Below are 22814 nucleotides of genomic sequence, written 5' to 3'. Positions count from 1 at the left end.
CCAAAATGGGCTTTATAGAAATCTGGAGCAGTCATCAGTCTTTTCACACTCTTGGGATTCTCTCAAGACCAATTTTCAGCCAATCAATTATCACGGTGTGGCATTTCTACATCTCTTGCCATTCGGGCTTCAAGTAGCAAATTGCTCGAAATGACCTCGTCGCCGACGGCGCAGAGACGTGTGCGTTACAGGGCTACGGGAATACAAAGGCGAGCTTCGGGAAGTAAGTCAAACTATTGCAATCACCTGCTGGTGAGAAAGGGCCAGTTAATGCAACGGTAAATCCGAGCAAGTCCCACTATTTTATGTGCTCTCTCACGCCGAGTCTGCTTGAAGTGGACAACAAGCCCTTCAAAGATTATTATCGCCCGTCACCAGATGACTGCCAGGCAGCCCAACGGGGCTCTGTGTACCGCCGCATTTGACTTGATAAAATAATGGCCGATACGGAGCAGTGTAATAAATGCAGCGCTGACATGCGGAGTCGGTCTGGTTCTTTTGTTTGCTGGCGGTTGTTGGGAGATGGGACCTGTGCAACAGATGGAATCCATTAACGATAATGAGCCCCTGACGGTTATGACACTTTGATGATGCAGACATCCATATTCCAGAGCACAAAGGAGAGGAAATGAAGAAGCCTCGCATTGCTCCATCCCTCCCCACTCCTCCACCCCCACAACCAACTACTTACCACAGGCCATGTCTACCGTTACTTCCCCAAATATATATATATATATTAAAAAAATAAAATAAATAAAAAATAAATAAATCAAACCAACGAATAAGCAAATACACACAGAATAAACAAAGCTTCTGAAGCAGACAAATAAATAGCTGCAGAGGTGGTACAAAAAAAAATAAAAAATCGAGTCCTAACTCAATCGTGCACAAAGAGAAAAACAACACCCCAGTCGCGACTATTGCCTCCAAAAAAAATATGAAAAAGATTAAGATGAAGGCTTGTATTCTATCGTTTCATATGTGGATTCATTTGAGGAGCTCGTGCGCCGCAAACAAACCAAGACAACCAAATATCTCTCTCGAGCCCTGAAAAACCTGCCAAGCAACATCAAGTATGTTGGTGAACAAGTGGAGATCAATAGCGTGACAGGCGGGAACACACAAGTTGGTGGAAGAACACACCTAAATCAGCCTCGGTGCTCTTCTTCATGTCTTTGTGAAGTTTTTTCGTCTGATCCTCCAGCCTGTGGGACGAGCAGAAAGACGATCGTCAGCCAGCTTTTTGTCTCGTGCGACAATATAGCAAGCCCCCGACAAGCAGATTAATTGTTGACAATTTAGACTTCAAACAAAACGGATTTTATTCATCGCATTTTAGCGAACACACGAAAAATGGACAAAGACAACACGGGCATGGATAAAGAAAACACAAAACCCTAAAGAAGGAAATGAAGTCAATAAAAATAAAATTAAAATTAAAAAAAAAAAAACATTTCAAAGAAGAAATTACACATTTCATTGATTCCACATAAAATCTGTTAGCTAATTAACAATACGGGGAATCCTTCTCGTTCCTGTCAACTGCATTTCCGCTCAAAAGCATTAATGTCTTCAATCATTCCACTGCACATATTCCATTGATGGGTGTTAAAAATGGCAATTACTAGACTACGGAGGCTGAAAACACATGCCATTCATTATATCAATTAAAGCAAACAAGGGGTTTAGAATGTCCCTCGAGACCTCCGTCGTATCACTTCTGCTGGTTTGATGAAAAATGCAATGTGTTGTGTGTGTGTGTGTGTGTGGGGGGGGGGGGGGGGGGGGGTTCACTCCATTATTCCTTTCCAGGGACTATATTTATATGATATGAAGTAATGACAATACCATGGGATTTCTGCTGTTGCCACAAGCCATAGGTTGTCAGGATAAAGTAGATAAGGCTGATTTAAAAAAAAAAAATGGTCAGGGTTTGACTCTTCCTTTACTTTACTGCTCGGTAGCTGGGGAGCAAACACCCAATGGGTTACTCCCGCAAACTCGCTTTTAAACCAAGAGCCTGAAAATGACCCTAATTACCAATAAGTATTTTTATTTGTTTACTGGTGAAGCTTTAATTCGTCCACAGTGAGTTGAGCTGCATTTCATTAAACAAAGCACTGCTGTTGTAGCGGTAAAGGAAGATGTGGCGCTCCAACAATACAACAGGTTGTGTCATTAGAAAAAAAAAATCACTCCTGTAGCATCATCACCAAAAAGCAGGTGGGGCTCTAAAACAGTAAAACCTTACAATATGTGGTATGATTTAATGTCAGATTTCACTCATATGGTAAAAGCTTTGATTTTTGATTGTCATTCATAATGAATGTATTCATTTATTCATGTATCTTTAAAAACAAAACAAAACAAAAAAAAAAAAAAAAAAACACAACATAAATTCTTGTTTGTTTGTTTCGCCAACAAAGGGTTTGTAAACTCTGAAGATGTGGGGGTCTAAAGCCAACATATTCATGTTTTTAATCATAACTTGTCCTCTACATGTCTTTGTTTGTCTTGACGGTTTTTTCGGTTTTTTTTGGTGGGATTTTATACTAAATCGCCACAGACCAGATGGAGGTTGTTCCAAAAATGTCATTTGCAATAAATGATGTAACTTTATCCCTTACTGTTCACACCAAAGGGAGAAAAAAACCAAAAAACAACATTCTGTCAGAACAATCTCCACAGTAACTTCTTGTGTCCCTCTCACCAATTAGATGCAACTGGGTCTCACAAGCCATATCGGCCGTCTTCTTAAGTAATGACAATACACAGCTACATTTACGATTTTTAGAAGCAGGCGTTTCTAATTGCAGTGAGCACTGCTAATGCCGTGCTGAATTGTATCAGCCATACTTCAGGCATGATTCTGTCACAATCTAATAATTAAAGTTTGGGTTTTTTTTTCCTTTCCTATTTTCGTAATATATTTTGTTCAGTGGGGGGAAAAAAGAAAAGTGCATCCAAATGAAAACAAAAGCAGAGTTCCAGACATTGATGAGAACATCTGAAGCACATTTTAAAAGGGCTCGACTGAAGAGACACCGTTTCCATGCAGGGATCTGGTTACAAATCCTTTTTCGAGTCGTACCTGCGACGAGGAAGATTGCTTCTGACGTCGTTACACACGTCTGGAAAAACTGTCAGGTTGCAAAGTTGTATAAGCGCTTCCTATGCGAGCGCAGGGACGAGAGGCGGCGGAGAAATCCGACCGCATAACGACACTTTGTAATGCAATTTGGAATCCCCCAGTACATAAAGTAAAATAAACAAAATCGAAGACGGTTGCGTAGCTTGGCTGACACAGTTAACAGTTGAGAGTGACGAAAGGAGAAAAATATGAGACGAGGAAAATAACAGCATCGTGGCAAAAAAAAAAAAAAAAAACCCTGCCAGTCATAGAGATTGGGTTGCAGGATAGTGGGTGAAAAGCGTCTCACTATGTAAACAAACTAACACGCTCGGAGACCAATGCCCGTACACTCAAAATGTGTTCTTGTTTGTGCATGTGAAACTCATGTTCCAGACACTACCTCCCACTTAAAAATGTGTTGCACAATACTGTTGCATCTCCCCTTCTCTGTCAGCACTGACAGCGAGAGAGCCGTTCTGGACGGGTGCCAGGTGAGCCTGGAGTCTCTTTCCAAAAGGTGCTAATAGAGCGACCTATTGGAACAGCTGCCGCTCCATGCACCAGTGCCCTAATGCCCCCGTGCAGCCGCCACCGTCACGTGACGCCGCGTGGCGAAAGGCGGAAAGATGCTCGTGTGTCTTTAAAGACTCACAAGCAACACCCCCGAGCGTGCCATGAGATAACGAAGAGGCATTTGGTGGAAGTTGTTCAATGGCTTCGGTTTTTTTGGGAAAATTCTTTCCCACAGCCATTCACACATCAATACAAGTCAGACACTTTAGTCCCACGGAAGTTAATCCCAGCGTATCATTACGGCTTTGACTCAACTGAGCTTACAAAAAAGTATTCATACCTACACAGAAAGTCTTTAAAAAAAAAATTAAATGTATTACATTCTAAAACATACTTTGTAGAACTGAATACATAAATAAAATATTTTGTTGTGGATTTAATACCGCTGACACAGATATCCAGAACGTGGACTTTTTAGTTTCTTTATTAAATTGCATCAAAAAGATTCAAATCAGACTTTGGTTCATTTGTTGAGGTAAATAACTAACGGCTAGTTTCCAGCATTTATAATCTTTGAATATTGCCATCAGTATTAGGGTTTAACTGAATACGCTGGACGAGACCGGTCAGGAGTATTGCAAAACATACGGTATGACAGATCAACGCTTTCCAACGCCATCAAGTCCCAAGTTGAATTACATTCAAATACTTTTGTCTGGGCAGACAGAATGCAAAAACATAATGCGGTGGGCCACGTCTATCAAGGTTACTGCATTTAGGTCACAGATCCACCGCGATGTGTTGATAAGGCTCTCTAGGGTGGGGAACCTAAATGTCTCTACATGCCTGCTGCGCTGACTCATCTATAAGGTCTATTGGCACCACACCTTCTTGATAAAGGGCCCTCCTACTCAACAAAACCTGAGAGGAAAATGGTGCTCCCACTCATTTTGCTGGGCCCTCGGGGAGTTTCTTTAACCTCGGCCTCACAGTGAGCTGGGGCCCAGATGTACTGAGCTTTTAGGTCTTCAGCTTTTAAGTGATGTGGATCCAAATTTCCTTTGTTTTGCAAAAATGAGGGAAAAAAAAAAAAGAGAGAGAGAAAAAAAAAGAAAATCTATTGCATATTACATATTTGCTATCTAATGTTTTATAGTTGGTCTCCAGCTGGCCTATGTTATGTAACATAAGCTTGTGAAAAATGACATTCTTCTATGCATGTTCAACAGAAGGCCCGTTTTAGAAAAGTACCCAGTACTTTGTTTTAAATAAATACACTAGTGTGTGTGTGTGTGTGTGTGTCAGAAACTTTAACTTACTTTTGAAGCTTGTCATATTCTCTCTCAAAGTCTCTTTCAACCTTAAAAAAAAAAGGGAGGGAAAGGATGGATTTTAGATATATATTGCCATTTCAACATCATCTAAAGAATAAGTAAAAATAAAAAAATAATAAAAAAAACAGTAAAAGACACATTGAAATATTTCAAACAAGAGATACAACATGCATCAATAATCCAAGCAACAATAATAACTGCACTCCTATCGATCGCTGTTGATGTTGTGTGCTTTTTAACGCCTCACTGCCTCTCGTATTTGTACGTTTACTTAAAAAAAAAAAAAATACACAAACTTTTTCACAATGTTCTCCATGGGACTTAATCAATGGACAGCGAACGCAGCATGTCAAACATGAGACGACAACATTTTAAAACAAGACCCAAACTGCCACTGTTTCATGCCACAGCGGTCATCCTTCCTCTCACTGTTCAGTGTTTCATACACACAACTGCTACACTGCTGAACCTGAGAGAAACTCTCCAGTGACCCTGAATGTTGATGTTATTTCTTAGTCTTACTCACACATGCTTTCAGCCAGTGATTGGAGAACGTTGTCCTCGCTTTACACATTATACCCACTGATATCAACTTGAGGGTTGTAAAGCAGGGTTTGCTGACATTAAATAACCCGTTCAAAAAAAAGAAAAGAAAAAAACCAACACGCCGTCACGGGCATGAGAAAACCTGTCTCTCTCCGTCCCTAAAAACATGTCAAGCAAGTTACAAGGGGTATCAGAAGTTCCTGTCTTGTGGCTCTGTGGGCTCCTGGTTTACACACAGAGGCCAAAACCGTGAAGGAGGCAGCTGACGCTTTGTCACCAGCAGGTCTGCGAGCTGGGCTGCCTGAAACCCACTCCATGGTTTTTTTGCTTAGAGTGGCACAGGAAGTTGGAAACCCAGGCTGACTGAGACGGCAGCGCCACAGACCCATTACAGTGGAAGTGGTTTCTTTCCGGCAAGGAGAACACCCACTCACTGTCACTTCAAGGTAACCACCTCTGCCCCCTGAACGGTTTAGACAAATTGAAGTCCAATAAGTCTCATAGCTGTGGCACACCGATGACAGTATTTAGACTACCATTCGCATTTTATATGCCATTTATGAAGCTTAACTACAGCTACAGCTTAGCTTTAACAAAGCACATTAAAAAAAAACACAAAACAAACAGATACTGTCTTAACCCATTAAGAACTGCAGTGGTATTTTGCAAACTTTTTTTGGGAGCTAAATGGGAAATGCACATTAATAGTTGATACTCATGTTAAGTGATTAAATACATTGTGACTCATTCAATACATGTGGCTTTGGGGTTTTTTCCCCTCAGTAACTTACCGTTTTAGAGACAATCTGTTTCTTTGGTTGTCCAATCTTGAAGGGCATCCTGGAACATAAACAAGAAAAACAATGAGAGGTGACAGACTTCGGCAAGCCGAGGGTGAGCGGCGAAAATGTGACGCTATCAAATGCACCGATTGCCGTCGGCTGCGCGACGGCTTGACTCGGGGTCAGCACGGGTCTCCGGGTGGGCAAGTGACTCCTCGGATCAGTGACAAGACAATTTAAGGCTATTAAATCCCTGGTCTTCTCAAGTATGCAGTCAAGTGCCATGTGCATTAACTTCATGTCATCACTGATCGCATCTGGCTGCAGCTGCAAACATGATATCACTCAACAGAAGTGCTTGTCCCCGCATCCGTGTGTGGTTTTTGCGGCCTGACCCCCAGCTGGCAATCAAACACAGATGCTATATTGTGCATCAGGAAAGTAGGCAACCCCCCCACCACCACCCCAAAAAAAAAAATATCAGGCAGATACCGTCATATAATGGGACTGAAAAAGGCACAGCCAGGCGCAAACAAACATGTCGACACCTCCCCAAAAAAAATGTGTCATGAGATCTGCTATACTTGTATGTAATTTTTTAGGATGAAGTACAACTTTTCTTCACTCATGAAAGAAAACACAGACATCACCAGTGTCAGGGGGTTTTTTTTGTGTGTTTTTTTGGGGGGTGAAAGAAAAAGGAAACATGTTCCTCCTTAGTTAAAACACAATCTTTTATCCCAATTTCAAAACCTTGCCTCCTCCCTAATAAGTTGCTGCTGAGCTTCAGAGTGCCTTCGGGAAGCCACGAGACAAAACACTGCCGTCGCGACGTGATTGGCTCGAGGCTGCCATTGATGTGGCACTAATGGCCTGAAATCTAAGCTATATGATGGACAGTTGCTGCTGACAGGCAGGGTGAGGCAGCAGCTGCGTCAAAAGAAAGGTGTGTAGACTAATGAGATGGAAAAGAGAGGGTGTGATGTCGGGCTTCGTTGTGCAACCAGGGAAAGCTACTGATGTGTGGAGAAGATCCTTTTGATGACAGCTCAATCACGAGCTCCAACACGGTCGTATAAGAAGCAGACTAATCGAGAAAGAAGAATAAAATAGATATATATTTGAAAAGAGGAAAAAGAAAAGAAACGGGTTACGCGAATGGCTCACTTATAAAGACTTCATTTGACTCAGCGGTTATGTGGCGTGTTTCAGGTTATATCGGCTCTCTGGTCTTCAATGAGCCCACTTTAGTCAATTTTTGAAGGCAAACTGATCGCAAAATGTCGAAAAACATTTCGCTGCTTTTGGCTGAGGAGAGAAGTTTCACCCACTAGGTCATCATCTGGGTGAGCCAAGATGGAAAATAACCACAGAAATTAGTCAGCTTCATCGAAGTGACTCACCGCTCTCGAGTACCTGACAGATAAACGATCACGTCACGCGGCGTGCACCACGCACGCACGCCGCCGTCTTTGCAACTGTATGGAATTCCTTTCCCCAAAACACAACAGCTGCATAATCTAACTGTATTCTTTTAACGTAAAATTATTCTGGAGGGTCAAACCGTGCTCTCCAAAACCCACAACAAGAAGCGGCGGCAGCCTCCCGAGGAAACAATATCATTTTGCATGATCAGTTTTCCACCAGAATATTTAAAGACAAAAGAACCATTTGCGAATCAGTTGAGCCCAGTCAGATGGGGAACGGGCATATCGGCAACAGTCTCCGACATGTTGCCCAGAAGCGAGTTTCCAGTGTTGAGTACATATCCCATTAACCCGTTTTGTCAGTGCGGCTGGGCACCTACTTGTCTTGACGACTGTTCCACTTGCTGCTGCAATATTTTCATGTTTGGCACGTGTCATTAAGATTTGTGAGACGTTTACCCACGCCATTTGCCAGTGCCTGAACGATGAATCCGCAATTCCGGCAGAAACTACGACTACAGAAGTGACTCACACTGTATGTACTAATAAGGTTTGAAACAAACAGTTGCTATGCACTTTATACTGGCGAGAAAAGTGAAAGAAAAAAAATCCGATGAAGACGTGCATTAATGGGTGAGAATTCTTCTGTTCGGTATTTTAGTCTGGGTGTGCGGAGGTAAAAAAAAAAAAAATGCTTATGAGTGAGTTTTGCTGACATTCTAAATGTATAACAAGGCGTAATCCAAGGTAGAGGCTCAGTTTTCTAACAATATTGTACAATGTTTGGAAGCAGCTTTGATGTCTGCTACCATTTGGTGGGTGCGTCGGAAAAAAGAAAAGAATTACAAAATGCATGCAGCAAAAAAAAAGAGAGAGAAAAAACCCCCAAATGGAAGACTTAAGTATAAACACTACAACTATGCTTTAAACGCCATCATTGCAGCATGAAGCATATATTTTTAAAGTTTGTTTTCAATGGTCTCCCTTTTCTAAATCCTGGCAGGGACGCAGGACGAAGGCTTTACGTCTACATGACATCAAGAGTCTGTGTCCAAGGCTAACTATATTAGGGTCGATTTTCCCTTTGATGTAGCAGAGGATATATTCGCCTGGAAAGAAACCGAGGGGAAGACGTAATATTATAGATCCAGAGTATATGTACTCCTATAAAGAGCCAAAGGAAAGTGGTCACTCTCTTCGGCTGCTCATGAGAACCGGCAAACACACAGTGAAGTGTGTTTCAGAGAGGGAGTGGAAAAAGAAGGAGGCTGGATCTTGATCTTGTCCTGTGAACTCGAAACATGACAAGGCAGCCAAAAGAAAGGTGAGAAATAATTGTGCAATATACACACGCCGAAATCCAGAGGTTTTTTTTGAAGGTCAAACTTAAGCTTGTGACAACAGACAAAGCCAGATGCAAACTGTATCCTCCGCCTTCATTTTGACACAGAGGTGAACTAAAGACTGATGTTAGCAGTGTGCAATGGTAAAATGGTAAGTCAACGTCACTAATATACCACACTGCGTCGTTTCGGCAGTCCAAAAGGCACCAGTCTTCCTTAACCCATTGCAGATCATTTCAATATTTTAAAGTTTTGAAACACAATCAAAAAGCATGAAGGCGATCCCTCAAAAGTCAATTTGGACGAAAACACGTCATTTAAACGTAAGAGTACTCCGATGTACTATGATCTTATGTCTTTTAATACACAAGGGTGGGCAATTTTACACAGAGAAAGTTGACCAGTCATTTCCCGGCGTTGCAGATGTTCGGCCTGAGCTGTGTGAAAGGCGGCACTTTTTACACATTCGCTGCAAGTTGGTCTTTTCACATTTAAAGAGCTATCTGATCTTTGCTGTAATCGGATACACGTCACCGCCACCAAGCAAGCACGTAGGCCAGAACAAAGACGCAACAGTCCTCTGTATCCAGGACACATTATGCACCGACTGGAAGAACCAGTGGCTTTTCACTGAAACTGCAAATGTGTACACCAAGAGAGAGAGACAGTGCATCGCTCGACCTCAGATATTCCACAGAGCACAGAGGGCCAGTTGAAGATGTTGGGAAGTGGGATTGTTCCGACGATGACCCGAAAGTCAAATCTCTCACGTCATCTCACCAAGTGTGCGAGCCGTGCTGGAATGCATCAGTCAGCAGAGCCCATAAAGGACCCTTTTCACTGGTCAAACACTCCACTCTTGACCTTGTGTTTGGCGGTGCGTGCTGGTCGAACCGTCTCTTGCCAGCCATTGAATGGGTGACTGAACTGAGTGACGCCATCTTCCCCATGGCTCTGGCGACGCCGAGAGCGTGTAACGTCGCCGAGAGCAAGCTAGCGTACGTGCACGTCACAGACGTGTTGGAAAAGTCTCTCCTCGTTTCCCCCTTCAGCTGTGTGTGGCGACATGCCAGGAACAAGTTGGGAACTTTGCTAAAAGCTTGTGATAAATTCAACATAAAATACAAAGGGATCATACAACATTACAATGCCTGTAAACTGAACTGCAGGATAAAAGTTTCAAAAACAAATCAACAACCATTCCTTTGCACAACACGTCATGACATCGGCACCAATATCTGATATTGACTGATCTCTTTTAACTTTTGATGTGATTATTGGGGTTGCCTTTTTGTTTGGCCAGGTTTCCTGAAAATCGTGGTGGAATTTGTAATGTTTATATCATTTTTGAGTGGGAATTGACAAAATCTTCCCCAAAAAGTTGTTCAATTTGCATCATTATATTTACTTATAATATTTACTTTCAGCCTCTGACCCAAACTCCTGCCAACACTCGTGGCATTAAGATATAACTGTTCATTCCTAATAGAATAGATAATGCTGTGAACTTTATTAGACGATTTTAATAACCTGACAAAAAGGGCATTGAGTAAAATGTGTCAGGGGATTCAGTTTGAGTCTGTGAGTTCACATAAGATGTAAGTAAACAGAAGAAGTGGTCTCATTTAAAGTGATTGGGATATCATATAGTCTTGGTATGTGCTGCATTTATAGGTCTTTGACATAGGGATGAAATGGAGGGAACTTCTGTTGTTGTTGGTCTTTATAAGTCACCAAGAACACAAAAAGCAGCCTTGAGCCTCAAAGATTGAAAATCCCATCAAAGACAAAAAAACAAAAACAAAAACCCTCTCACAGCTTGTTGACAGCATGTTAGGGGTGTCGGTACACTGAGCCACCTACATGCTTTCACCTAAAAACTTTAAATAGTCCGTTCCATGAAAAGAACCGTGGAAGACAGATCAGTACACCATAAGACTGCTTCATTAATGTACACTGAATAAATGCGGGAAGAACTTTCTCAAACACGTTGAGGAGCAAAGTGAATCTTTAAGGAATCGGCATCAACATGTTAATGGAAATGCATTTAAATGCAGGCATAATGCATTTGTATTTGGAGGAGGCGCACTAACAGCATAGTTTGTCTCTCGATATCAACCAGGTGCCGTCATTTCTGCCTCTGCCACTGAGGAGGACCAGGCTTTTCTCCCTACGAGGCATCCATACCGTCAGATGCTCACTTCCCACTGCTGAAGCCATGGAGGGAAAAAAAAAACAAAAGACCAACAATGGCTTCTGAAGCCGTTTTCACACTGACTAGTCTACCCGTTAATCACCTAACGCATCTACTACTGCAACTCTCTCCTCTTTGGTCTGGCTCACAAATCCCCCGCTGACGCTTCAAATGGTCTAAAAATCAGCCGCTCGCATCCATCGTCACCAGAACGCCGTCTTTCCGTCACATCACACCAGCATCACAGCAGCTCCACAGTCAAACGAGTATAAAATTCTTCTTTATATATTCCAAAACCATCCACAACTTAACATTTGACCCCCCCCCCCCCCCCCCCTTCAATTCGAAACTCACAACTCAGCTGTTCCAAGATTTCATACTCAATATGTTGACCTCATCCAGTATAAGCTTTTATCTGCTGTTTTATTGTTTTTAACCCACAATGTGTACAGTGTCCTTTCAATATAACCCCCCCCTCTTGATGTGTTGGGTTAGTGTGAATGAGTTTAATCATTCAAACCGACGTGGCTGTACACGAGCTCTGTGACACTTGATTGATTCACGACTATTCTAATCAATGCAGGTGATCACAACAGATCCAGAAACAGTTTGACACTGGGCAGTCAATGGCCGTTTCTCAATAAGCGTAATTGTCCGTACATGCGTTCTCGCGTACTTGCGAAACCTCATTAGTTAGAAACCAAGTACCGATACAATTCAAAGTGCGTATCTTGTCGAGTGCACGTGAAGTACCTGGATGTGTACTTGCTCCGCCCACAATATGGAAGACACATCAAGATGGGACATGTGTAGACTTCGGAAACCAAATGACCCACAATGGATTTTCCACCCAAAAAAAAAAAATTGCAGAAATGCATTCTCACATCTTGCAAGTCCATACTTCTGAGATCATACTTGCAAAGTATGTACTTGCATACTTTGGAATACAAATACAAATGCTACAAATGGCCAATATGTCAAATCCACTTTTGAAGGAAGCCAAGCTGTGGAGAGATGATCAAGCAAGAAGGGACAGGCATAGTAAATACCGTCATTTTCAAAATAAAAGCCACAAGTCAAACACACACTGGCATAAAAAATCTTGGGTAAAATGACGAAGAAGGACATTTTCAGAGCATTTTCAAAGAGTTGGGGCGTTTTCGAAAACGTATGTTTTCCTTCGTTTACACGGAGATGGAGTGTCTTCGAAATGCTACGTTTTCTTCATTTACAGAGAGACAGTTAGAAGTTCCACCTTTGGAGGCCTATAAAAAAAAAAGTTTTTTAAGAAAAGGGTTTCCGGTGGCTCTGAGCCATGTTGTTGTTGTTTTTGTTGTGGGGGGGAGATGTGGCCCAGGACCCCTGCAGTGCTCCAGGAGTCCACTGGTCTCTGAAGTTTGAAGGAACTCACAGTTGAAGTGAGAACAGGAAACTAATCCAAACAAAGTGAAGATAAACTAATGAAATGTTATTCCTAGTAAACACATTCATAATCCCCTTTGTCTATAATAAAGATCATCACAGTAGCAGTAACATTAGAGTCGAGTCCTTTTAAATGTCGGACCTTCCTGACCTGACAGCTTCTCAGACTTTTCAAGTGAGGCTTAATAAACTGCTTTTGAACGGTATAAAGAGATCAGCTCCACACGTCAGATGTAGACAGCAGCTACACGACACTAGTCGGTGGATTATCAGCTCCCCTGCTACCTGGAGAACCTCGCTCACTGACAGATGGCTAACACTGTCATCTACACGTAGCCGCCGACACGACTTAAACATCTTCCGATCGACGTTTAACCAACACATCAGTTTGAAACAAGAAGTACTGTGTCCAACCGGAGCCCAGGGCTATCCCCTCCGATGGCTTTAATCGAGAGTACGGATAGTTAAAGGAGCTACCGCTAACTCCCGGCAATGTTTACGTAGCTCCGCCAGGAAGTAGACGGCGCCCGGGCATTAAGCCAGTTGCTGAATTCCCATTAAAAACACACGTTGTTTGGGAGACGCCATTTGCTCTGAATACACCAAAAGATACAGGCAGCTATTTTACGTACCAGCTCATTTTGAGTGACCTTTTATTCCGGGCTTCACTCGTGTAGTTTTTTACGGTCTTCGGAGAAACATCACCCCTTGTTAGTAGCAGTGAAGAGCCGAGCTGGAAACAGGAAGTCCGGAGCTGATCCGCAAAGTGTTTCCTCTCAAACGCTTCATCTCATACATCCTCTTATTAGACACACTTTATTTGAGAAATTCGTTGCATTAATGCCGGAGGTTTTTTTGTTTGTTTGTTTTGTTTTGTTTTGTTTTTTTAAATCTCATTGACAATCCAAATAAACCAAAAGCAAGTTATATTTTTATTTATTCAAGTACTTACATAGAAATAACAAAAACAATTGCATTACAACAAACTGAAGTGCCAAGTAAACAGGGGAGCACATCTCCCCATCACAAGGATATAGTAAAATTCATTTCAATATTCAGCTCATCATAAAAGGACCTTATTATAAGGTAATAGAAACATGAAATAGGCTAAAGACATCCACAACATTTTTTTTAAACAAGACCCCTTGTTTTCTTGAACAAAAAAGCCAACAGAACAGTTATCCCAGTGTGTGCTTCCAATTGTCTGTCTTGCATTGTTGTCGGGTTTATCCCATTTCACCCAATGTGACTTTTTATTTTCATGCATAATAAAGAAATGAGCACCACCCCCCCGGCATGTGAGAGTGGCACTTTGGTACATTTCCGTGCACATGCAAAGAGATGAGGATATACTGTAATGAAAGGAAACACAACACAACAGAAAACAGTGAGAATCGACTCCATCTGAACACCAGTGTCACTGTTGAAGACCACAAAATCCCTGAAGCCACCCTTTAGTCTAGAAGATGACATGAGTAGCCTATAATATCTACACATTATTGAAATCTCTTCAAACATGAGTATATTTTTTGTCGTTTTTGTAAGTTTTATACGATTTTTTTTTATTTTCTTTTAATAATCCCACAATTATTAATTGTTGTGAATGAGCCCAAGCCTTTGGCCTTGCCCAAGGCCAGTTTCACTGAGACTAACTCAAACAGTTACACACAAACATTAGCACAAGGCTGCCTTCAGCTGCAAGCAGACGGAGGTCACATTTATGATTTGTTGCTCCTGTGGAGTTCTCATCACGTATTGTTTTTGATCAGCCAACCCTGCAACCCAGTTTGGCACAAAGATGGCTGCTGATGTTGGCTCAGATCCAACATGAAGCAAAGGCCGAGGATGAGGCAAATTCCAATTTCAGAGCTTTCAGCTGCCCACTTTTGGATGATAGAACATAACCATTTTTTTTTTCAACATAGATATTTAATAACATAAATTATAGTTGGAGAAGCATTATTCGACACTGGTTGTTTCTGAGTTGACTGAACAAGTCCTTCAGGTATATCTATAGCATTCATACGTTACACATATTATTGTTTAGGAGAACATGTCGCAGCCTCTATTGTCGTCACCGCCAAACTAGGTAAACAGAGTGGGATGGAGGGAAATTATATCAATTTTACAAAATCTGTCCATCCGCTACACGGAAGATGGCACACACACACACACTCACACACACACACACACACACACACACACACACACACACACACACACACACACACACACACACACACACACACACACACACACACACACACACACACACACACACACACACACACACACTGAGACTGATGAAATGTTGGGTTCTGAAAGTTGTTATTACGCAGCTTCATTTAGGCATGGAAATGGTTTGGCGTGGTCGTGCCGTACTCTGCATCAATCCTTGATGCAACAAATACTAAACACACTTTTCTTTCCTTAGAGGAGAGCACACCTTTTGGTCAAATAAAGTCTGAATGAACTAGATATTGGTCCGCAAGTAATATCACATCCTTTGAGATAAACCTTAGAAATAAACATTTACTTTTTTTCCTCATCACATGTTATGTATATGTCACTTTATGCCAACTCCTTAAGGCCGTCTGTAACATGATGTTTACATCAGTGCTCTTTAGTTATTGCTGGATGTAATATGGCAAATTAAAAAAGTGGTGCTTGAAAATGAGGTGCCAGTATTAAGCAACCTGCTTCTTATTAGAGGAAATGAAGGTGCTGTAATTTCTCAACATTTCTGTTGTAGCGTTTTGTTGTATGATTAGAAATTCAACAATGTATGTCATGTTTTGACAAGCTTCATTAGTTGATCTTTATCTGCTCAATTCAATGATGTATCTCTATGGTAAAAAAAAAAACCCAAAACAAAACAAAAAAACACAACACCTATTGATTACAGTTAAATGTTACAGGCTCCGTATACCATCCCAGAAAGTGCAAGAACGTCTGCTCATTTGCCCATTTAAATGAGTTGAGAAAAGACCCTCTGAGGCCAAATTAATTGGAGAATAAGTGGACACTTGCCAGGAAGCTCAGCAGTGAAAATGCTTGGTTACAGGAAAGGAGAAGTATGGCCTTGGAAGCTCATATCTGCATGCATTGTGTTCTCTGTGGCATAGCTTTTCTAAACCTTTCTCTTGACCTTTGCCTTTGTCAGTTCACACTCTCTTCAGTCAGAATGTTGCATCACTTGGCTGGTATTTTTTCTTTCCCCAGCTGTAAACAATGTTCATTTAAATTATCCACCTCTCATTAGGTACATGCTCCCTAAAAGTCAGAGACAACAGCCGGTAATCAGAGATAGTGACAAACCATTTGTAAAACAGCAAAAAAAAAAAAAGTTTCCCCTCAAAGTAGGAGTTGCATTTAATATCTAAAGGATAACTTGAAATAAATGTAATAAAGATATATGAATTGACTCTACCATACTGACACGGTAATCAATATTTCCTTAATCCTTCCTCGATACTAAGGTTTTTGATGCTTTACTGTTATAGCGAAAAAGTGAAATATAGGTATCTACAGTCTTATTAAATTGTTATTCTTGTGTTTTTCATTTGTTTTCAGGGAAAAAAATGTATTATACTTAGTGATAATGCCATATTAACATCTCAGTCAGGAATTTTTTCCATTTGCTCAACAGAGACCCAATACAACTATGGGGTAAAAGACAAAAAACCAAAAAAATTAAAACTCCCAGACGTAAATCAAATCAGTATTATAGGAATGAGTGAATGTTTTTTTATCAGTTGTGATTATATTTGCGATATTTTGTCAGAATCCTTATGATACACGTCAGACCCAGAGCTATCATTACAAATGAATTCATACAAAATGTTTCACTGGATGATTAAAAAAGAATACTCTCTTTCAGCACAGAGATAGGTACAGTAAAAAGAGTCATGTGTGGATATTATGTGCATTGCCCTTGAATGTATTTTGTTAATGACACAAGCCAATCATTAAAAAAAAAAAAGAAAGAAAGAAAATCTAACGAGAACAACCTGATTTTTTTTCTTTTTTATACAGTGGGGAAGATGTCTTAATTGAAATACCAGTATTGCTATAATGGAGATACACAATATGTAAAAAAAATAATAAAACAAAACAAAAAAATAAAACAACATCCTGTCATTTATTCAGAGAACACATTAGTGCCTCCTTAAACCAGGTTCCACTTTAAAGCATACAGATGGTGCAAGTGCTATTATTCGTTTTTTTTTTAATGGATGGCAGCACACCTTATCTGGCACTAGTGTGATGCTCCAAACATGTTTGCAGTGACCTATGACGACAAAATATCCTGTATTATAACTACATTACTAAAAGCTTTAAGACACATTCTGCACAAGCATTCAGTCAACTGAAAGTTCTTGTCGATGCAGATATTTGTATTTACATAGTGTGCATGAGGGCATGCACATATATGCACGATTTAATACTGAACTATGGTGCATTTGAGTACAAAAGTGAAACTTCTACTGTAGCTACCTGCATACATTGTATACTGTACAAAAAAACCACAACACCTTACTTACAGCTCAGTCCTTCTGTATTAGAAAAGATGTAAACATGGATTTGTAAAAATTTATTTTTCTTTTACCATATACTGCTCATCTTTTGATAGGTGGAACCAAATAGTTAAGTCTTCTTACCCTGTGGAGGACAGAAAGGGGAACTCGCTCATCTCGATCCTTATTCATCTTTCATAAATTGCTGGTTTGCAACCCAGTGCTCTTTATTTAAGTAGTTCAGTCTCACTGTGCTTTTAGTTAATTTGATTCACCAGTCGGTGATGTTTGTCACGGTTATATTGCATATAATTGCAAAACTCAAGAAAACTGGACAGCATTGGTAAGCTTTAAAAAACAACAAAAAAACAAAAAACAAAGAGCAACAGAAATTATATCTTGTAACACCACATAAAGCCATGATAGAAAAAAATGCAAACAAACAAAAAAAAAACTAGACAAAAAACAGTGTCTCACAGTGACTACAAATAAATAAGTATTGGCAAAGGCATTGATTGCTGCAGGCATGTATGTTTTATAAGTACAGGTAACAGGATAAGACATTGGCTTAATATGTGTATCTCAGTCAGTCATTATCTAGATTTAACTAAATTGTGCGGATAAATCTAAATCAGGAATACGGTGAATGAATCTGAACTCAGTGCTGAGACACCACTGTCATGTTTGGCAAATGTCAGGCACAATTAATATAACAAGGTTGGCTGCATCACCACAATACATTTGGCACATTCTTTAAAGAAAACAACATTCAAATAAAAAAAAAAAATTATAATAATAAAAACACCACACCTGAACAAAAACAACAGAATGACAGTCAAGTGCCACTAATAAAAGTATTCATGACGGTACACAAATCTAACCAATTGCACTTTTAAACAGCCTCACAAAATTAATGCATACATCCCAAACAACTCACCCTTTGACTGAGCTCCATTATCGTTTTTTGTGTGTTCCGACCCCTTATAATAGATTCTGGCTTCTGTCCAATTTAGAAAATTTCAGGAAAATTTACAAAACTGCATCCACTTTAGAACCTATGGATACACACGGGCCTTTAGGACCGAATGTGGCAAAGTGCCCCTTTTCTTTCTTTTTTTTTTTCTTTTTTTTTTGAAATGTTGGCACTGCATTACAGTAGCTGAGGCTCTGAGTTGCTTTATGAAGAAAGGCGTAGCAGCCTTTCCCCTCGTACTTAAAATAAAGGCATCCATCTTAAAATAGAAGGAACTGAAATGAGCAGGGGTGTAAAAGAGAGGAAAAAAAGAGTCACCTATTTATCTCATAGTGGACGTGATCCCTTCTTCCTAAGTCTCTTAATGGTGTGTGTTGAAGGTCCAGTCCAGGTGCGTGCTGACGGTCACGACGCTCCCACTGTCGGCCCCCCACAGGAGCTGGGCGGCGAGCTGTGGCTCCCAGCTGGCCCACTGCTCTTGTCGGCCGGCTTCTTGTCCTTCTGTTTCAGGTGAACCTTCGCGTGTCTCTTTCGCTCGTCACTCCTGGCAAACTTGCGTCCACAGAACTCACAGGAGAAAGGCTTCTCACCCGTGTGCGTGCGAATGTGCGTGGTCAGGTGGTCACTCCGGCTGAAGGAGCGCATGCATATTCTGCACTGGAAGGGCTTGTGCCCCGTGTGGATGCGGAGGTGACGCGTGAGCTCGTCCGAGCGGGAGAAGCGTCGGTCACAGTTCTCTGCCGGGCAGGCGTGCGGCCGTTCGTGGACGGGGGTTTTGCTGGGGCGGTTGGGGTACTTCCGTGGTCGAATGGGTTTGAGGGTGAGAGTCTGTGGCGGGGGGTGATGCTGAGGCGGGTGCTGCTGCCCGCCGATGAAACCCGGGTGAATTTGCTGCTTGTCTTTGAATGCTCGGATGGTCTCCAGTGGTGTGATGGGCGGGGGGTTGACTCGAATAGGGTCCATGGTCTGGAAGGGTTTGTGCTCCATCACACCAACCTCACCCTGGTGATGGAAAAGGTTGTAGTCGGGGATCATGGAGAAAAGGCTGCCATCCATGGACGCTTTGGATGTGGAGTGATAGTCATTGCCAGGGTAGGCGAGGGCAGTGCTGGTGGCGGGGCTGTGGTGGAAGGAGACCTGATCCTGGTACAGGTCACCGCAGGTGGAGTACGCTGGCAGCGGCGGACCATATACCTGCTCCATATCTGACGTCTGTCCGCCCATGTTGGCTGCGGAGGAAGACGTCTGTGTTGTCACTGTGCCGGGTGACGGAGAAACACCCAGGATGCCCGCACTCACGAGGCTGATGATATTATTATCAGAGCACCAGCCAGAGCCCCCGATGCCACCTGACGGAGGAGTGTCAAAGGCAAACTTTCCCAGATAGGTGACAGTCTGCCCGCTGCGGTTGGACTGGAAGCTGGATCCATACTGAATCTCTGAGGTTGCTTTCTCATTTCCCATGCCCAGATCCATGATATTATCTAAACAAAAAGCACAAAGAACACAGAACATGAATAAATCATCCACATGATTGCTTAAACATGAACATGAAACATGAAATGCATTCATATAGGGAAAAAGCTTATGAAAGTATAAACGTGGCAAAAGTTTTTTTTTCTAGTTTTTTTTTAAAGTGAACAAAATCCACTTTGTCAGGCTATCTGAACTTTAAATGGAAGTCCTTGCTTTGTCCAAAATTCTGATTATTTTTGCATATCTCTGTGATAAACAACGAAAGATTAAAAATAGCAGAAATCCCATACAGTTCATAAAGAATGTGAACGCTGTCAGACCTGTAAGTTAAGTGACTGACTGCTGCTTCTGAGAGAGTGGTGTCTCTCTCTCTCTCCCCCTCTCAGATCCCACAAGCTCTCATAAATCAAGACCTAAACACCCCCTTTGATCCAGTCACTGTCCCTCGGGAGGACAGCCAAACTCAATGGCAAGATTTGATTTCTTTACAGCAGGGAGGATTATAAGGCAGACGCCACATTTATCTTGCTCAAGGATTATTATAAACACATTTGTAACAAAGAACTTAAGGGAGGAAATTGTGTGTGTTTGCACTGTCAGCAAAAGATTCTTATTATTTTATTTGTTGGTATTTTAGACATTACGCCAAAGACACATTCATGCACACATGTAATGACTGTAAAACTTATCAAATGCAGATGTGCGTAATAGTGATACTTCTCTGTACTGACCGTACTCTTAAGGGTAAATATGAGATTTCTTTCTTAAACAGATGCCTCTGTTGATTTGCAGGGGATCATAAATGGGGGAGCCTATATCATGTGTCACAATAATTATAGCCTGCTGGAATTGTGTCAAAATTATAATGAAATTAAACAAAAATTTTGTGCACTTTCTACACGTGAGAGTCATAGAATCAATGTCAGGTGTGGATTCTTTTATTCTTGGATATGACATTTGACATATGACATTTAAAAAGTCTTGCTGATTAAAAAAAAAAATACATGTTGCTTTAATTCTTTTGTCTTGTTGAGGCTTTTTAAGGAATGGGATTTTTTTTTTCCCTTTCTAAACAGGATGAAGGGCACATAATAAAGTCATCACTCTTTTCGTGTAGGTCACTTGGGGAAGATCAATTCATACACCTGCTCCACCTGTAAAATCATAGAATGGCACTTTCAAAAGGTTTTACAGGTATTCCCAAAAAATCACATTGGAAAAGAAAAATACAGGTATAGTTTAACGTGTGTATTTCCACAAGGTAACACTTAATCTGAACACCTTCCCCCATAAAAACATTTATTCGTTTTATTAAATTCTAATTTTCAGACGACAAAAAATACATTTTATTTCCCTGTTTATAGATAAGTCTAATATTACGCACACGTGCCAGGAACTTAAATGCGTTTATTTCAAATTAACTCAACAAAAACATGGCTTATTTCTCGTACTCAGCGTTTGGATGGTTCAAACACACACTTCTTGGACGAATAATCGGGAAATATGCCGGGTTTCATTTAAATAACAGGACAGTTTTATTTGTGCGTAAATACGTAAAAAAAAAAAAACAACAACTTTGAAATTTAAATGAATCGAGCACAAAGTTATGCAGTATCGTAGTGAATGGTCATTACATGATGGGATGATCCTCTCAGCCGTACAAGGATAGTGATTATTATTTTTATTTTTTTGTTGTATTTGCGGTAACACTGACCCATCACCTGAGAAGGTGAAGTCTAATGAGCGATTGATTTAATGTTAATCTGCAACATCGAGACGCACCAAGAATATCACCTTCATGGCAGGCTCCTAATTAAACACAAATATACGTTAATCTCCTGTAAGCAATAAATCAATCGACATGTTCGGCCTCGCAATTTGGAGAATATAAGACGTGTTCACGGCCCTGGCGTTTAAACGCGTTTCATATAACAACCACACACGCCTACTTAAATCCGATATGACATGTCAATAGAGTTGTGAATGAAAGTACTTGTCGAAAGTAGATGACCCATTTTTTATTTTATTTTTTGCGGGTGGATATTAGGTTGATAAATCTGCGGTTTTTACAGTTTGACCAGATGAATAAACATTGTTCTCACAGCCCACGGATTCACTCAGAGCCGCTTGCGTTTTTTTAGTCGACTTTGCGTAAAACCGCCTTTTTTTCCTCTCCCGCTGCCACACTCAGAAACACATTCCTCAAATACGCATAAACCTTTCGTGAATTAAAATGACCACACATTATCCTAATGTACAACTTTTTTTAAGTTTAAAGTTTTCCGAGTTGGCTCTCATGTTGCGCGTGATATTAACGCGTTTCGGCAGAACGCAGAAGAATGGGGGGAAAAAAAGAAGAAAACTCATGAAAATGATAAATGTCTGGCAAATCTCCAAGTGAGTCACTTAAATATTACCAGACGTACAACTGGGTGTGTTACACCTGAGCCCAAAACGTATAGTTTATACGGGAATGTGCTTTTTCTTGCGCCGGTGCGCAAACAGGTGCTCCAGCACCAAGACAACTGTTGCCGTCCGCGCAGCGCGCAGCTTCATGAAAACACACATTCTCACATTCACAAGGGGAGAAAAAAAAAAAAAAAGTAGATCAAATTCTTACCTGTATTCATTTGCGAATAGTGGTTAATAGATTCCGAACTGGTGAAAATATTCATAGACGTCGGGATGTCTTCTTCTGGATAGAGACTATCAGGGATCGTGTTTATTAAACTGCTCATGGTAAGAGGGATCTTGTCCGCTAGTTTCCCTGTCATAGCAGTTACGTTCAGTCCGACATCTATACAGGACAACGCGCAGGTATCCGAGGAGTTACCAAAAAACAGAAGAAAAACACACGCCGGGTGTTCTCAAAAGTGGAAAACACAGGTGTGTACCGGGCGTGGAGGAGAGGAGGAAAAAAAATAGAAGGAGAGGAGCAGGGTCGGATCCTGTTGCTGTAGCTATCCAAGTATCCCGCGGAGGATGAGCAGCGCCGGTCGTCTCCCCCCGTGTGATCGCGAGCTATTGTTGTTATTAATCTGATCACTGTGGGAGCTGATGGGCTGCTTGTGGGGGAATTTGAAGTCTGTGAATCAATGGAGGAGGTGGTAGTGTTGGTTGCACAAGAGCGGCTCTACTTGCTCTATTGGAGCTG

The 22814-nt window shown here is 41.2% G+C and overlaps 2 protein-coding genes across 3 annotated transcripts in view; both read right to left on the bottom strand.

Annotated features, from left to right (window-relative positions):
- bin3 (bridging integrator 3) overlaps positions 1-13419 on the bottom strand; it is a 29249-nt gene extending 15830 nt beyond the window's left edge. For both annotated transcript variants that reach the window (XR_013936707.1, XM_080499816.1), the window contains exons 1-4: positions 13327-13419; positions 6318-6366; positions 4966-5006; positions 1144-1205 (exon numbers count right to left, since the gene is read on the bottom strand). Coding sequence is in view for 1 of the 2 variants with exons in the window: in XM_080499816.1 (XP_080355942.1) it covers positions 1144-1205; positions 4966-5006; positions 6318-6366; positions 13327-13334 (160 nt within the window). In the remaining variant the exon portion in view is untranslated. The remainder of the gene's footprint in view (positions 1-1143; positions 1206-4965; positions 5007-6317; positions 6367-13326) is intronic.
- Positions 13420-16753: 3334 nt separating this feature from the next.
- Positions 16754-22548, bottom strand: egr3 (early growth response 3). Its single transcript, XM_080499300.1, has 2 exons — positions 22281-22548; positions 16754-19668 (listed from the first exon to the last, which is right to left on the bottom strand). The coding sequence occupies exons 1-2, from the start codon at positions 22432-22434 to the stop codon at positions 18590-18592; spliced, it is 1233 nt and encodes a 410-aa protein (XP_080355426.1). The 5' UTR covers positions 22435-22548; the 3' UTR covers positions 16754-18589.
- Between the last annotated feature and the right edge of the window lie 266 nt (positions 22549-22814).

This window comes from Blennius ocellaris, assembly GCF_963422515.1.
Source record: "Blennius ocellaris genome assembly, chromosome: 7".
NCBI classification, from domain to species: domain Eukaryota; kingdom Metazoa; phylum Chordata; class Actinopteri; order Blenniiformes; family Blenniidae; genus Blennius; species Blennius ocellaris.
The sequence above is the reverse complement of the archived record's forward strand: the minus strand, read 5'-3'. Positions and strand labels throughout refer to the sequence as shown.